The sequence below is a fragment of the Gloeophyllum trabeum genome, assembly GCF_000344685.1.
Source record: "Gloeophyllum trabeum ATCC 11539 unplaced genomic scaffold GLOTRscaffold_00001, whole genome shotgun sequence".
NCBI classification, from domain to species: Eukaryota; Fungi; Basidiomycota; class Agaricomycetes; order Gloeophyllales; family Gloeophyllaceae; genus Gloeophyllum; species Gloeophyllum trabeum.
The window spans coordinates 1,171,672-1,187,519 of NW_006920410.1; the positions used below are offsets into that span (position 1 = coordinate 1,171,672).

Here is a 15,848-nt window from a genome sequence, read left to right on the forward strand (position 1 = left end):
ACTCGTACGTGAGAGCACAGCTTCCGCGTCACCCTCGCTGGGAAGCCGTCCGCGGAAACGATGCGACCAGGAAACGCATTTGTACTTGCGCTACTGCGGCTGGGACTAAACTGCACGGACTGACAGTTGTCGGGTTTGCAGGCAGCAATAGGCGTGATGTCATTTGCTTTATGTTCCACTGTATCGCACGCATCATGATGGTCTGTCGTCAACAATATTTGCGTATGTGCTAGCCAAATCACACTATAGCTAACGAGGTCGGTATAAATTGGGTGACGTCTCCCCGTCTATGTCATATGCTGCTCGCTGGTGGCTGGGTATAACTGAGATCAGTTTGAAGTATTCGCAGCGTTGCTAGCACTCAGTCTACCCACATGCCTTGCCTCTGAGATACATTTTTGACAGGGAGATGCTTTGTCAAAATACGAACATTTGAAGGTCACGAGTATCGCAAACAGACGGGGCGGATGCCACCCGGGGCGGGGCCGCATTGATGTGGCACGCAGCGGCGTCGCCACCGCAGGACATCCCGTAACACCGCTGGTCCTTGGAGGGCATCCGACCGGTGCTACACAAACAGCGGGCATCGAGTAATCCATCCTTACATCGACTGTCCCTCGACGCATACTCCGAGGAGAAACAATGTATATCCCGAAAAACATTTTTCTGAGCCTGTCACTGCAGTCATCCTCCGACGGGTGGCGGAGACTTCTCATTGGCTGGAGGGATCTTCGAAAAACATATGCTTCGACCGTCGGAAGCAGCCGAACCGGTGTGTATTACTGTCGAGTGGTTACTGACAGCAATCGGCGAAACGATAGAGAACTTTCAGAATTCTTCGCTCAGGCAGCCGAGCCCGGAAAGGTAATTATACCCCACTCGGGGCCACAGTGCACCACGACTCACCACTCTTGTTGATCAGGACACAGCATTAGCGGAGCAAAATTGGTGATACCCTACTCTAATAAGTAAGCCGCGGAACGGCTGCTGAGTGCAGAAAATACCAAGCTTCTCTATCGTTTCGCCGATTGCTGGAACGTCTCACCAACAAACCTCACAACAACGCTGGCCGCCATGACCGATGCACATCTCCTATCCACCAAAGCAGCCAAGCACCGGTGTCCATACTCGTCTTTCCGCACAGCTGCTGTAATATCGACCGGATAGCCCAGCACTTCATCAATTCATTCCAGGATCGTGCGGACGGATGCGGCAGGTGCTTACGCATTGCTGCTGACCGGCGACCGAGGCGAGCTTAGGCGCCCATGGCCACCCGCCGGTGGTCTTGCGCGGCGTTGTCGATCGGACGAGATCGCGGTCGGCATGCGACCCTACTATATAGCACCGGGTTTCTGCATGTCTCGTCCCCCCCTCTCGCCCACCTGCTCGTCCAAACGTTCACTGCTTTACCGAAGAAGAGGAGTGATGCCCGCGTTCGCATCTTGCCAGGGCTGCTTCTGATTCTGACGCGCTAATCGAGCGATCGCATTGCCTTGCTATACCGCCCGGGCTGCGTGCAATACAATATCATATCGTATCAATTGTTCAATCGTCGTACGACTTTCCCCGGGTGCCCTGGGCTCTTACGTCCAGTGCGTTTCTGGCGCACAGCACGAGTATACCGACTGGTTTGACTGCGCACCAGGCGCGTTTTTTGCCATGGACTACATGTACGGCGTGTCGACGGGGCTGGCGGTGGGGGCTTTGACCGTGCTGGCGGGCTCGGTTGGCTTCGCTCTGGTGAGTCATTTGCTTAGCACCGCGAGCGACGTAGTACGGCCCGGCTGATATTGTATGTGTGGATACCAGAGCCTCTTGTCACTCGTATTCAATTATGTTATTCCTGGCTTGCCGGAGGATGCATCAGGAATTCCCGTCAGACCGATTAAATCTCTCCCCGCATCGACCTCCCCAACCAGACATGCATGCGAGAAATCCCCGAGGAGCAGCGTCGGCTCGTTCTTGTCGCAGACGACAGCCACATCATCCGACGCTTCCCATCCGCACGCGCCTCACCAGGAGGCATCCACATCGCTGCCACCACCTATACACCCCGCCACCCCAGCGTCGACGCCGCATCGCGTGACTTTCCAGGAGAACCTCGTTCTGCCACCCACGGCGGATATGCAGCTGCGACTGCCGAGGGACAGGACGAGGAGCGCCGGCGGCGGCGGCGACAAGAGCCGCTCGGTGTCCCCGAAGACGCCGATGCGATCCGCGACCGACCCTGCCCAGAGCAGTAAGCCCGCTCCTCCCGTGGCGTCCACCTCGGCCACGCGCCTGGACTCGAACGGCGTGATCGACCCGCTCATTTCGTCCGAGCCTGCAAAGCCGGAAGCGAAACGGCGGCATACGTTCGGGCTGCTGGGGAAGGGCTTCTCGTCGATGGAGAAGCGCAAGAAGCTGGAGCGCTCCGTGAGCACACCCCTGCCGAAGCTGTGCGGTAAAGGCAATGGGAAGGAGAAGGAGAAGAGCGCGCCGCCGGCGAGTGATGGGGAGGGGGAGGTCGTGAGGAGGGAGAGGAAGGGGCCGGTGGCGGCGCCTGAGAGGAGGAAGACGATGCCGCCGGAGATGCTGGAGAGTATGACGGAGGAGGAGCCGGAGGACGGCGCGCGGGTGCACCGTGCGCGGAGTGTGGACCGATGTGAGTGGTCTGGTCGTGTTACTTTCCTTGTATGCCGACAGCGCTCGTTATACAGGTTTGAAAGCGAAGATCCGCTCGCCTTCCCAGCCAGCCGCGCCCAAACTGCCCTCGCCGCCACCGCGCACGAACCCCTACGAGGCGCCGTACTTCTTCCCGCAGCCAGGGTCGCCCGAGGCGCAGGACTACGTGCGGCGGGTGCGGGAGGACCGGATGCGCGCGTCGAAAGCATCGAACAGCAGCCTGCGCTCGTACTTCCACTCCCACCAGCCGCCGCCGCCGACGTCGCCGTCGTCGATGCTGCAGCCTTTGCCGACGCCGCCGGGGAGCGGGGCGGCGAGCCCGCGGAAGAGTGGCGGGCGGCTGCCGCCCACGCCTGAGGAGGTGGGGGAGGCGCTGGCGGCGGTGCCCGGTACGGCGCGCGGGAGGGGCATACTGAAGAGGAGCAAGACGGGGTCGTGATTTAGAGGAGTTCTGGATGTGCACACCAGCTCAGAGTTCTGTTGACGTTGAAAACCTAATCACTCGTTTCTTGGCTCGACAAATAGTTTATTTATTATTTATCTGGTAGTAGTAGATCTCGTAGTGTAATCAGCAGTACTAGAAGCAATACCGACAAGGTTGAGACTATTCTTGAGCAGCGAGATTGAGTTCGAGGTGAACCCGGAGATAAGATAAGATGTTGCGTACGTATTGTTGCGAAGATCGAGCGCCACGCCTTGTCTTGTTTCATTCTCGGCCTTCGCCCGCGTCTCCTGCCATGGACGGCCCTCCTCCCCCTCAGCCCGAAGTCCCTGCGCGCCCTTCGCCGCCGACAACGATGACAGAAGAGACCGCGCCGGCGACGCAGGCTCCGCCAGCGCCAATACCCGCAGACCCGCCCAGGGAAAAGACGCCCGTCCCCGCTCCCCGACCAGAGCCTGAGCCGTCACGGCTGGCCTCTCCCCCACCGCCGCCGCCGCAACAACAACAACAACAACAGCGAGAGCCAGAGCCAACAAGGAATATAGACTCGGGTCCATTGGCGAAGATAGAGGAGGACAACCCAGCAGACACCGCGACTCTGAGCCAGCCCGCGACGAAGCAGCCCGTCTCCATGGGCGAGATGCGCGACCCTGCCGCCAACGCCAGTCGCGCGAGCTCGACGTCCAGTGCAGCGAACCCGCCGCCTCCTGCGCTCGCCCTCCCGCCTGAAGAGACCAAGCCGTCGACGCTGACGCCGAAACAGAGTGCTGCTTCCGCGAGGCCACTAAACGTAACCGACGCGCTGAGTTACCTCGATGCTGTCAAGGCGCAGTTTCAGGACCAGCCGGATGTGTATAATAAATTTTTGGACATTATGAAGGATTTCAAGAGCGAGATGTGAGTTCGTCGTTATTGGTACTGAGACTTGCGGTGTCTGCGCGGGGGTGATCGACTTGGAGAGGGCTGTCTCTGACTGTGAGGAACTCGGCATTGTATGATCAGTACGGATTCATAGTCAACCTTCAGCCTGTTGTGTCTCTGCTCTTTCTCTTGGAGGTTCTTTCCTCCAGATCCGTGCTAACGAATCTTCTGCCACACAGCCTAGACACACCCGGCGTAATACAAAGAGTATCTATGCTCTTCCAAGGCAACCCCCAGCTAATCCAGGGATTCAACACCTTCCTCCCGCCCGGCTACCGCATCGACTGCTCCGCCGACCCGCGCGACACCAACATCACCGTGACCACCCCCGAGGGCGTCGTCACCCAGTCCACGCAGGGGCTCCCCGCGCACTTCCAGCCCGCCACACCGGTGCACCCCATGCACGCGCACCCCTTCGACCCGCTCGTCCCACGGGGCATCGGGCGCGAGCAGCTCACCCCCGGGATCCCCCAGCACGCGCCCGCGCCGCCCCCGCCCCCGCTCTTGCCGCCGGGGTACGGCGCGCCTATGCACCCGGGCCTCGCCGCCGCCTCGCGGCCCACGACGCCGTACCACCCCTTCCCCGGCGGGCCCTTCCACCCGCAGCCGCTGTACTCGCCGGGCATCCCGGGCGCGAGCACGACCGCGGCGGCGAATTTCCTGGGTGGGTACGCGATGAACCCCGCGGGCGGCGCGCCGCAGGGGCAGGAGTCGGCGCAGTTCCGCAACGCGATCGAGTACCTGCACAAGATCAAGAGCCGCTTCGCGGACGACACGGAGGTGTACAAGCAGTTCTTGGAGATTCTGCAGAGCCACCAGAAGGAGAACGGAGTGGCGCAGAGCAAGGATTTGCATGACGTACGTGCGGACACGCTCCCTTTGTTCTGGGTGATCTTATATAATTGATGGGATGCTGACAGGCTCAGCAGTCGCAAGTGTATGCGCAGGTGCATATGTTGTTCAAGGACGCGCCGGATTTGTTCGAGGGGTTCAAGGATTTCCTTCCGGATGCTCAGGGTCTTAGTGCATTAGGTGCCCAGGCGATCCTGCCACAGCCGGAGGGTGGCGAGAAGGAGAAGCCGGGGACGGACAAAGAGAACCAGAAAGGCGCGGGTGCGGAGAAGAAGGCGGCCGCGAAGAGGAGGAAGAGGCCTGCTCCCGCCGAGAAGGAGCCGACGCCTGTCGGTGGGAAGGGAGGCAGTAGGGTCAGTCAAATTCTTTGTGTTCGTTGCGCCACTGACTGCACATTATGCACGATTTTACTCCTCTACAGGCTAAACGACCCAAAACGCAACACAAGCCAGAACCGGCATCACCCCCTTATTCACCGTACCAGCGGCCAGCCACACCTCCCCATGTACACGCTCAGCAGCAGCAAGCTCACCAACGCGACCACCGCAACCACGCCTCCTCTTCACAACCCCCTCAGCACCCCCCTCCTCCGCCGGCTGGTATGCAGCAGCCCCCGGTAGCATACCACCAACATGTCCCCGGGCATCTCACACCTTCCGCACTCGACGCGGTCACGTTCTTCGACCAGGCGAAGGCGCTGCTCGAGCAGCGCGGGATGTACGGCGACTTTTTGAAGTTGCTGGACATGTTCGGGCACGACATGATCGACGCGAGGGTGCTGATCGAGAAGGCGGAGCCGTTCATCGGGGAGAGCGCCGCGGGGACGGGGGACCTGATGCGGCGGTTCAAGGAGTTCGTCGGGTTCGACGAGAAGGAGGGGAATGTGGAGATGGGCCCGCCGGGGAGTATTAGGACGGGGCCGCCCGACCTTTCGGTGCCGAGAGGGAATGATGTGGAGAATAGCCCGAGTTATCGACGGCTGCCTGAGAGTGTGAGTGTCTTACGGTTGTGCGCACTGTCAGTGTTGGTTGCTGAATTGCAGTAGGAGCGGCGTTTGGCCTGCTCGGCGCGAGACCAGCTCGGCAGGTCTGTGCTCAACGACGACTGGGTGTCGCATCCGACGTGGGCGTCGGAGGATTCGGGCTTCATTGCTCATAAGAAGAACACAAACGAGGATTGCCTGCACAAGAGCGAGGAGGAGCGGCACGAGTACCGCGTGCACCTCGAAGCGATGGCGCGCACCATCGCGATCCTCGAGCCGCTCAACATGCGCATCGACGAGATGTCGAACGACGAGCGGGCGGTGTTCAAGCTCAAACCCGATCTCGGCGGGTACAGCAAGGCGCTGTACCAGCGCACGATCAGGAAGGTGTACGGGAATGCGGGCGCCGAGATTTACCAGGCGCTGCAGGACTGCCCGAGCGTGGCGGTGCCTGTCGTGCTTGCGCGGCTTAAGCGCAAGGAGGAAGAATGGAAGAAGATGGAGAGGGAGTGGAGTCGTACTTGGCGCGATCTGGATGCGAAGAACTTTTACAAGTCTCTGGATTATCAGGCGATCATATTCAAGCAGAACGATAAAAAGAACATCACGGCGAAGCATTTTGTGCAGGATATTGAAGCTGTCAAGGCTGAGCAGGCAAAGGCCCGGGGAGACGATCCGCACTTGTCGTTCACGCGTGGCTCTCTGGGATTCCAACTGGAGTATCCATTGGAAGATACAGGGATTCTATACGACGTGCTCAAGATGGTCGACCATTTTCTGGAACGCTCGCAGACGCAGTACAGCATGCAGGAGCGCCGACGCCTGGAACGTTTCCTGCGTTCCTTTATCCCGCTTCTGCTTATGCAGCCGTATTCAGAGCTGACGCCTGAATGGGTATCTGTGGAACTCGGTCCGGATGACGAGGACGATGCTGTGGACGGCAGTAAGGGCGGTCGTAGATCGGCGAGTGGGAGACAGACTGGGGGCGTTGCTGCGGGTGATCTTCGCAGCAAGCTTCTGAAGACTGCTCGCGAGCGGCGCACTGCCTCGGCGCCAAACTCGAGATCAACATCTCCAGGCCTGTCGCGCGACGAGCGGGAGCTGCAAGCTGGGTTCGCCCCGGAGACGGATGATATTTGGATTCAGGAGTCTGCGAGCAGCTTACCGGAGGGAGTGCCCAGGGCGGGACTGACCCCCGCGAAACGCCGACCATTCTTCGCTAACACGACGTTCTATACGCTCTTGCGGTTAGTCCAGGTAAATTTTTGCGACCGCTGTGTCGGGTTCCGCTGCTCGTTCCGAGATTAATACTGTCGTTCCTAGCTCCTATACTCCCGCCTGCTGCTCTGCAAGGGGATAGGCGCTAAGCTGGCGGCTGTGGACCATGAGCCGCTCCGTCCCAATCCTATCGCGGTCGAGTTAGGCCTCGAGGAGCCAAATGGGCCTGCCTCAGTTTTGGAAAGAGCCATCCAGACATTGTCCGAAGGCCCCGGGACGAACGTGCTTTACAAATATCTCCTCGAGTCCTGCGAAAAGGTCTTCGATAATGAGATGGACCAGCAAACATTTGAGGAGCATGCTAGATGGTTCTTTGGCACGCAGGTATGCTGAGGTTTCCGCAGCACTGTCCTATTTCCTGCACATAACTAATATTGCTTACACTTGCAGGCGTATACCTTGTTTACTATAGACAAACTAATTTTAGCCCTCATCAAGCAAGTGAGTGTGCTACACACAGACTTTATCTGATTACGGACAGCGATCTGATCATTTTCGAAGGTTCATACTATAGTGACAGATAATAAATGCCAGGAGTTGTGGTTCCTCCTTCAGAAGGCTCGGCGGTTGGAAACACCCACAACGCACGATATTATCCGTTATCGGCGGGAAGCCGAGCGTCATGTAGGATCAGATGATAATCTGTATAGGATTGAATGGGTGAGCGGGACCTATCCTTTTCATTTTTACTACTACTAAGCCCGAGCCCCTGAACATCTTTATAGGATCGCCTGGGGAAAACAATGCGCATTCAGCTGGTAGGTCCGGATGACGCAAGCGTGGATGAAGGGACTTCTCCCTCGGAACGTTGGAGAGAGTATGTGGACACCTTCATCATGCGGCACCGCACAGAATGGATGCCGTTGGCAAGATCCAGGAAGCGCTCGAGCCCTGTGTTCATGAAGAGGTTTGTTTTTGCCACGACTGCCTGATGTATTTCATTTTACTTACGCTATTATGAATATGCAGGTGTTTGCCGCCGGATGATACGCCCGCGACAGACAGTTGTCTGGTTCAAAACAAGATGGCGATTCGCATCAGTCTGGGGACGTACAAGATATTCTACGAAGCTGGTACCGAGGACTTTATCTGGCAGCGAAGGAGTGCGGCCGACGACAAGCTCCTGCGCGAGCGCGCTGCTGCTCGACACGAAGAACGGAAGCAATGCCGTCTGCTACAATGAGGCGGACACTATTCGGAACCTGGCCCTCAAAGGAGATGAGGTTCCGGATGGTATTGGCGACGTCAAGTCGCAGTGTCTTCCATACGAGTGCGATTATGTTGGGCGAGGCTTGCACAGCTGATTGAACTTTGCTCAGGGTGGGGTCCAGGTTGGGCCGTGTATGTTAGAGGGCTGCTGGCCCATAGTATACACGCGGAATTTCCAGAAGAGGGGGACACGGGATTGATTAGCTGCACCGAGTAACCTGCACTATTTGCGAGACTGTTGTATTTATAGGAAGGAGGTATACATAAGACATAGGGCTAATAATAGAGTGCTTCATCAACCAGAAGGGGCTAAAAGGGTGTGTATGAAAACACTCCGGCGCCTGGCCTCGTCTTCGCCTTCCTGTCCTTGTCCTCGCCGCCGCCGCCACCGCCGACGTTGTGCGCCCCCGAACCCGTCACTGAGCGCGTCGACGACAGCGGCAATAGGCCGGATTACTTAACATCATAGCCCTGATCCGAGGAGCGCCGGCGGGCTGCCCTTGGCGCGATAGAGTTCTCTTAAGTCCTTGCCAAGCCCATGGCTGGAGGCACCTGCAGTGCCCATATCTCTGCTTCGTCGGTCCAAGCCAACCAAGCACGCACAACTCAGTCTCGGCGTCGTCCTCGGCGGTCCAACCCACACATTTCGTCATCGTCCAGCCCATCGTCGGGACTGCTGGCGCTGCTCGCGACACTCGCATCATCGTCGTCTGTTGATGCGAAACCGCTCGTTGCGCCACCGCTCACCTTCCTCTACCCCTTCATCGAGGAGCACTCCTCGGAAATACGTGTTGAGACTCATCCGACAAGGACCCACTCTGCCGATCCGTTTCCGCCACCAACAGGGCAGTCTTTGTCTCGGCGCGGCGTGTCACTTGCCGATAAGTATGCATCTGGCTCAGACGGTCGTTGGCGCAAGTTAGACGAGTACACATTATACGGGTCCACGATTCGCTCGGTATGTGCTTGGTCGTCGCGGCGGCACGTGTCCTCATTGTACTCGCCTGCAGGTCCCTACCTCTATGTCAATCGAAGATGACGCTGCCGGCGCTGGGCCGACGCCATCAGCTTCAACCTCAAGCTCCACGAGCGAGGTGACAGCCAAGTCCACATCCATTGATGACCTCTATGAGTCTTTGCCAGTCGGTTGGCAACCGACTGACAATCCCGACCGTCCAACCGCTATCATTGCAGTCCTATCGGTCCTCCTTGCATGCCTCATAATCATCGTCATCGCGTTGTCTGCTTACTGGCGCAGGAGGCGGAAACTAGCTAGGGATAAGGATCCAGAGAAAAAGATGTGCCGCAAGGACGATGGTGAGGATGTTCCAGTGGCTGATGAGGATGCAGCGGATGCGCAGCAGATTCGGTCTCAAAAAAGGATGGTGGTCAAAGCAACGGCGAGGTGGAAGGCTAATGCACGGCAGTCTTTTCGAAAACGGCGACCACGATGGGCATCGCGAAAATATGCTGCATCTAGGCAAGACCTACGAGAGAACGACTCCAGCGTCGCGCTACCACAACCGAGATCGCCGTCGCCTTCGACAACAATCTCCAGTAATCTCCCTACCACACAGCTTGCCCACTCGCCATCACCCTCTATCCCATCGCAAAGCCGGGCATCTCTGCGTGAGTCCCAGTTCCAGCCCCCTGACCGTTCCACGACTCCCCCTGCATCTCCGACATTCCCCCCTGCCTATTTCCGTAGCTCACGAAGACACTTGGCTCAATCAGGCGGCGCCCCTGGGTCGCTACATATACATATCCCTGTTTCGCCATTCACAGATCCGGATTCACAGTCACCTCCGCCATTCACGGGCACCGACGATGAGGCGCCTGTACCTCCTCTGAATACGGTGGCCCACGTGGCTACGGATGACAAGGCTGTGCTAGCGCGCATGGCTGCCATGTCTAGTTCCCCTCCTGCTGCTGACAATCCAGGAGAAGCGTCTCGAGACGTGCGACCGTCTGTTCCATCGTGGTATGATGAAGATCACGAAGACTATAGTCGCCGGTCTTACGATCATTCGTTGGCCTCGGGGCGTTGCTATGAGCCCTGCACGATGCCTGAGATGTCCACGGCGAACTCATGCGAGGCTTCGACGTCGCGGTTGCTACCTCCGCCTCCAGAAAAGGCGCAGCTGACTGCCCCCCTTTTCTACGACTACCCGTCTTCGTTCGAGGAGGACCTGACAGAGCCAGAGCCATCCGCACCTCCGTTCGAGGAGTGTGTCGCCATGCCCAGTGCTCCGCCGCTAGAGTCCGAAGCACCTCCCCCCTCAGCACCCCCTGTGGGGGAATATGAAGAAGACTTCAGTACTTGTGCGGTTTCAGCACCATCAGCACCCGCATTCGATGACTATCCGGAAGAGGCGGGGACTTTTACTGCGAATACTCGTCCCCGAGACGATTTATGGCATCGACCTAGCTCTCCCAGGATGGGCGTCGGGACTTCGTCTTCCTCCGAGTCGTAGTTACTGTTGGGCTTTTGTATTATGGGACTCTCTTGGAATTTTCGCCGTGGACTGGATCAACGACCGTATGTAACAGATGTCTTGGTCAGTTCTTGCTTGGTTTCGCACCTTGTTTGGTGATACCGCTGTGTTTAGGTTATCTTTATGCATTTGAAGCATCGCAACTGTAATTCGTATATACAATATCAACAAGCATGGCTACGGTCTCGATAATGATTACTGCCCACTGTCTGACCAGACAGTGTGACTTATCCACTGATATAACGCTTGAACCTGACCGAACTTCGTGCTAGAAGTGTCGACGGATGATACTTACGTGCTCTTCGTCTCGCCATGGCCACAGTTTTAGGTAATGTTCCCTCATCTTTACGATTTATGTTCACTCTTTCTTGATTTCTTCTTTCTTCATCTTAAAGGGTGAGATGGTTCCGAGTGAACCTAAATGGGACCGTGTCCTCTCGGAACGATCCTCGTGGCTGAGTCCGTGTATACCCATCCCGCTCTGGGATATCGGAAACTCGGCTTTCTGATTTGTTCACCACAATGAATCCTAAGATCCAGTCATCGTTCGGCGTTATCTGCCAATCATCCCGCAAGTAGGTGACTTCCTTTTGGTTCTCCATTGCATTGCCGGGATTCGTGAGCTCACGCATACCGCCTCCAGGTCACATACATCTCAGAGTTCCACCAATATGCCGAAAAATGTGTGCTCTGTGGTCGTTTGAGGCAACAGAGGGGGCCTTCTGACCGTATTTATTTTTACTTGTCTCTCGGCTTCTCAGGCACCCGTCCTCGACAGTGGCGTTGGTGAGCTCCGGGAAATTCTCGGTGCATTGCGCGCACTGGAGGATTAGTGATACACGTCCGTCCTCACATAAGTATCGGCTTGGTACGGTCTTGCGTTAACTCTTCCCCAGTTGATACTACTTGGCCCTCACTCAGGATCGATCAAATTTCCAGTGTCACGCACGATCATGCCCGGAGAATACAAGGAGTTCGACCCGAAGAACATGCCCTTTCGCAGGCTTGGTTCTAGTGGTCTGCGTGTGCCTGTTTTCTCGCTTGGAGGATGTGCGTTCCCTGCTGTACAGTAACCTTAATTGCCGTCTAACTGTTGTCTACCCAGGGTTGACACTTGGGGGCACGGTCATTGGTGATCCGGTCAAGGTACGTCTTGACAACTGACTCTTCTGGAGTCACCCTTTAACACATGGGATTATGCGGCACTGTCGGCAGGAGATCATCAAGGTCGCGTTTGAAAATGGCATCAATATGTTCGATACCGCTGAAGGTTATGCGCAAGGGAAGTCCGAAGAAGAGATGTGAGCTTTTCGTGCCTGATGTGTATTAGGAATTTATTGGCTTACGACAACCTACAGGGGTCGTGTTATCAAAGAGCTCAATCTACGACGAAGCGACTTGGTTATCAGCACCAAGATCTTCTTCGGTACACGAGAGGGCCCTAACGACAAGGGCCTTTCAAGGAAACAGTAGGTACCGACGACCTGCTAGAGGAGAATGTAGATTAATTCCAAGGGCAGTATCATTGAGGGGACGAAGGCATCTCTTGAGCGACTTGGCCTCGATTATGTCGACATTATCTTCGCGCATCGTCCTGATCCCACAGGTCAGTGCGGCGCTGTTCATCTGCCCGCTTTGCATTTGACGGATGAGTTCTTGCCCCAGTGCCAATGGAGGAGACTGTCCGCGCATTCAACTATGTCATTGACCAAGGCTGGGTATGTTAAACCACGGTACTCTCGGGAATTATTCTAAATGTGGAAGACAACAGGCGTTCTACTGGGCGACATCGGAGTGGACTGCTCAGGAAATTGAAGAAGCACACCGTGAGTACTGCGTCAGATAGACGGCCCGGAATGATACGAGACTCGACATCCAGATATTGCCCATGTCTATGGGCTTATAGCTCCGGTGGCCGAGCAATGCCAGCACCAGTACGTCTTTCTTTGATCAGGAGGAAGGGGTTTTCCCCCTTAATATACATATTATCTTCATAGCATGCTTCACCGTGAGCGGCCCGAGAAGGAATATGAGTAAGTTATCGGCATTTGCTTCCAGGCGGTTCATTATCTGATCGTCCTGTCATAGGCCGTTATACAAGAAGTATGGCCTGGGAACCACAGTTTTCTCTGCTCTAGCCGGTGGCTTGTTAACTGGCAAGGTAACTCGGGAAACACCTGCTTTTCCATGCGCAATTATTGACCCCGACTGGAGTATAACAAAGGTATCCCGCAAGATTCCCGCCTCGCCAAGCATTCGGACTTGCCCTTCTTGAAGCAATTGATCGACAGTTTCGGGGAAGAGGAGGGCAAACGTAAGCTGCAGGTGGTGCAGCAATTGAACGACCTGGCGACAAATGGTTGGTGCTAGTTATTCTCGTACAAAGCAACGATATTTAATGGAATGCAGAACTCGGCTGCAGCGTCGCGCATCTAGCGCTTGCATGGGTAGCGAAGAATCCGAATACCAGCACTGTCATTCTTGGAGCCTCGAAGCCCGAGCAAGTCCTCGATAACCTCAAGGCCATCGAAGTCATCCCGAAACTCACTCCAGAGGTCATGGACAAGATAGAGAAGATTCTGGGCAACAAGCCCGAGCCAATTGTGTGTACCTGCACCCTTAGGCTGATTCAGAGTTGCAGCAGTGCTGACTCTAGATGCAGTCGACTTGGGGCCGGCCTCCCTTGGATAAATTTGGACGACTCTGAGCATTGTTGTCTATGTAATTCATGTGTGCTCGTAGTAGCTGTAATAAATCTATTCGATTTTGTCCAATTTGAATCAAGTTTGGGTGTGGGTATGAAGGACTCGGACGCGTCAAAGACGCGTCAATTTAGGTCTTCTATGATGACCACGTGCCACGTATACCACTAGGAACGCTGGACTTGTACATTGCATCCACTTGCCAGTGCCAAACTCCATCTCGCGGCCCTGGCTCGTCATAGACCGCTCCCCATAAAAGCACTTACTGTGCGGAAAACCCGATTGGATTGAGTCTCAGGATGGTGAGAGTTAAAACGTTACAGACTGGCGCTGGGTGCGCTGGTGTATTCACCCGACTGCCGTGCTAGGTTGTTCTTGCGGCGTCAATATGCACGAAGGGCGGCAAGGGTACGTCTGTTCGAGGAGGTAGTGGTTTATCCGTATTGATAACATCCGTCTGAAGCCGTTGTGTCACGGCAATTCCGTGAAATGACAAGAGCCCGGATCGAATCACTCCTTGCATCCTTCCCGAAGTTGATACCCACGAATACCCAGCATACTACTGTCGAGACCGCCGATGTCCGTTATGTCTACCAGCCGCTGGAAGACCTGTACATCCTCCTCATCACGAACAAAGCTTCGAATATCCTACAAGACATCGACACTTTGCATCTCTTCGCGAGGGTTGTGTCCGACCTGTGCAGGAGCGCGGATGAGCGGGAAATATCAAAGAATGCGTTTGAGCTGCTGAGTGCCTTCGATGAGATTGTGAGCCAAGGCTACCGGGAGCCCATCAACCTCATGCAGGTTAGGAGCGTGTTGGAAATGGAGAGTCACGAAGAGAAGATTCAGGAAATCATCTCGCGAGTATGTCTCCCCGTACTCCTCATGCTACTCAATCTCACTCTGCAGCCTAGAACAAAGAAGCTGAGGCCAAGGAAGAACTCAAGCGTCGGGCCAAGCAGCTCGAGATGCAGCGACGTGAGATGCAAAAGCGGAATGCTGGTGCGCCCAGCAGCAGCTATATGGGTGGTGGTGTCACTGGATACTCCCCCGTATCACGATTTGAGCCACCTTCTGAAACCACGCCCGCCCGTACTGCCTCCCCGGCTCCCTCGTCGTTGCGAGCACCCGCATTCAAGGGCAGCGGTATGAAGTTGGGCAGCAAGAAGACGAGGCAAGCAGAGCTCATGGACGCTCTTGGAGCTGAGATCCCTACACCCGAAGACATTTCGGTGCCTCCGACGCCAGTGGTTGCAGCCACTCCTGAGCCCATCCGCAAAGAAGCGCGGGGCAGTTTACCTCCTGTTACCACTGAAAGGTAACTTCGAAGTGCTTTCACCTCTCTCGTGTTCCACTTACAAAGATGTGGATCGACAGCGTACATATGATCATCAAGGAGCAAATATCGCTGTCACTGGTTCGGGAAGGTGGACTGAAGTCGATGGAATTGAAGGGTGACCTCAATCTCCATATATCGGATCCCGACTTGGCTCGCGTGAAAATCCATCTCTCCCCTCCGAACACCGACCTGGGGAATGAGTTGCAGTTCAAGCAACACCCGAAAGTCGAGAAATTCGCTCCTTCGAAGGAGCGTGTTATCGCTTTAAGAGACCCCTCAAAAGGATTCCCGGTAGGCCAGGCGCTAGCTGTTTTAAGATGGAGGTATGCGGGGACCGATGAAAGCCTGGTACCGCTGTCTAGTACGTTTCTCACTATGAACTGTTTGATCGACCGCCTGATGGGACAATATCTCAGTTAACTGCTGGCCGACGCCGAACAATGATGGCACATGCGATGTCAATATCGAGTATGAACTGGAGAACCAAAACATCACACTGTATGACGTTGTCATTTCGATCCCTCTTCCGTATGTTCCCTTCCTTGGATCTCGCAGTATCCGTACTGAAGCATTCTTTCACTGTTAGGGCTGGGTCTTACCCCACAGTGTCTTCCCACAATGGGGACTGGGCTCTCAACCCCTCCGGCCATTCGTTAGACTGGAGCATCGCCAAAATCTCTCCAGACGAGAGCTCTGGTTCCCTGGAATTCAATGTTGCTGGAGATGATGCGGGTGCATTCTTCCCCGTCAAGGCTACCTTCATCGGACAGGGTAGCGTGGCTGGTGTACATGTCTCTTCGGTGACTCAGCTGGATAATAACGAGGAGATCGTCTTCTCCGAGGACGCTACTGTTACTGCAGAGGACTATTTGATTGTTTAGACACCTGTATATTGAACGTGCCATACATTATCATGGGCTGACGTGGATCCTCCCTGCGCAATATTGACGGCAGCTCAAGC

The 15,848-nt window shown here is 55.9% G+C and overlaps 5 protein-coding genes across 5 annotated transcripts; all 5 read left to right on the forward strand.

Annotated features, from left to right (window-relative positions):
* The first annotated feature begins 1,417 nt into the window (after positions 1–1,417).
* Positions 1,418–3,284, forward strand: GLOTRDRAFT_135019 (uncharacterized protein). The gene is made up of 3 exons (XM_007862557.1): positions 1,418–1,740; positions 1,810–2,644; positions 2,700–3,284. Exons 1-3 carry the CDS (start codon positions 1,660–1,662, stop codon positions 3,101–3,103), a joined length of 1,320 nt encoding a protein of 439 aa, XP_007860748.1. The 5' UTR covers positions 1,418–1,659; the 3' UTR covers positions 3,104–3,284.
* Positions 3,285–3,746: 462 nt separating this feature from the next.
* GLOTRDRAFT_67792 (uncharacterized protein) lies at positions 3,747–8,646 on the forward strand (the record flags this gene model as incomplete). Its single annotated transcript, XM_007862558.1, has 11 exons — positions 3,747–4,003; positions 4,207–4,417; positions 4,634–4,858; positions 4,948–5,232; positions 5,301–5,870; positions 5,925–7,118; positions 7,185–7,463; positions 7,530–7,580; positions 7,641–7,799; positions 7,865–8,046; positions 8,109–8,646. 11 exons carry the CDS (start codon positions 3,747–3,749, stop codon positions 8,320–8,322), a joined length of 3,627 nt encoding a protein of 1,208 aa, XP_007860749.1. The 3' UTR covers positions 8,323–8,646.
* A 73-nt stretch (positions 8,647–8,719) lies between these two features.
* GLOTRDRAFT_135021 (uncharacterized protein) lies at positions 8,720–11,080 on the forward strand. The gene is made up of 2 exons (XM_007862559.1): positions 8,720–9,306; positions 9,359–11,080. Exons 1-2 carry the CDS (start codon positions 8,887–8,889, stop codon positions 10,820–10,822), a joined length of 1,884 nt encoding a protein of 627 aa, XP_007860750.1. The 5' UTR covers positions 8,720–8,886; the 3' UTR covers positions 10,823–11,080.
* A 716-nt stretch (positions 11,081–11,796) lies between these two features.
* On the forward strand, positions 11,797–13,550 carry GLOTRDRAFT_67794 (Aldo/keto reductase; the record flags this gene model as incomplete). The annotated part of the gene is made up of 13 exons (XM_007862560.1): positions 11,797–11,893; positions 11,949–11,989; positions 12,059–12,144; positions 12,202–12,312; positions 12,364–12,449; positions 12,509–12,561; positions 12,615–12,669; positions 12,723–12,777; positions 12,841–12,876; positions 12,932–13,004; positions 13,058–13,202; positions 13,253–13,446; positions 13,506–13,550. 13 exons carry the CDS (start codon positions 11,797–11,799, stop codon positions 13,548–13,550), a joined length of 1,077 nt encoding a protein of 358 aa, XP_007860751.1.
* Positions 13,551–13,736: 186 nt separating this feature from the next.
* On the forward strand, positions 13,737–15,826 carry GLOTRDRAFT_52331 (uncharacterized protein). Its single transcript, XM_007862151.1, has 7 exons — positions 13,737–13,847; positions 13,914–13,953; positions 14,009–14,412; positions 14,463–14,866; positions 14,926–15,248; positions 15,304–15,415; positions 15,474–15,826. Exons 1-7 carry the CDS (start codon positions 13,845–13,847, stop codon positions 15,766–15,768), a joined length of 1,581 nt encoding a protein of 526 aa, XP_007860342.1. The 5' UTR covers positions 13,737–13,844; the 3' UTR covers positions 15,769–15,826.
* Positions 15,827–15,848: the final 22 nt, after the last annotated feature.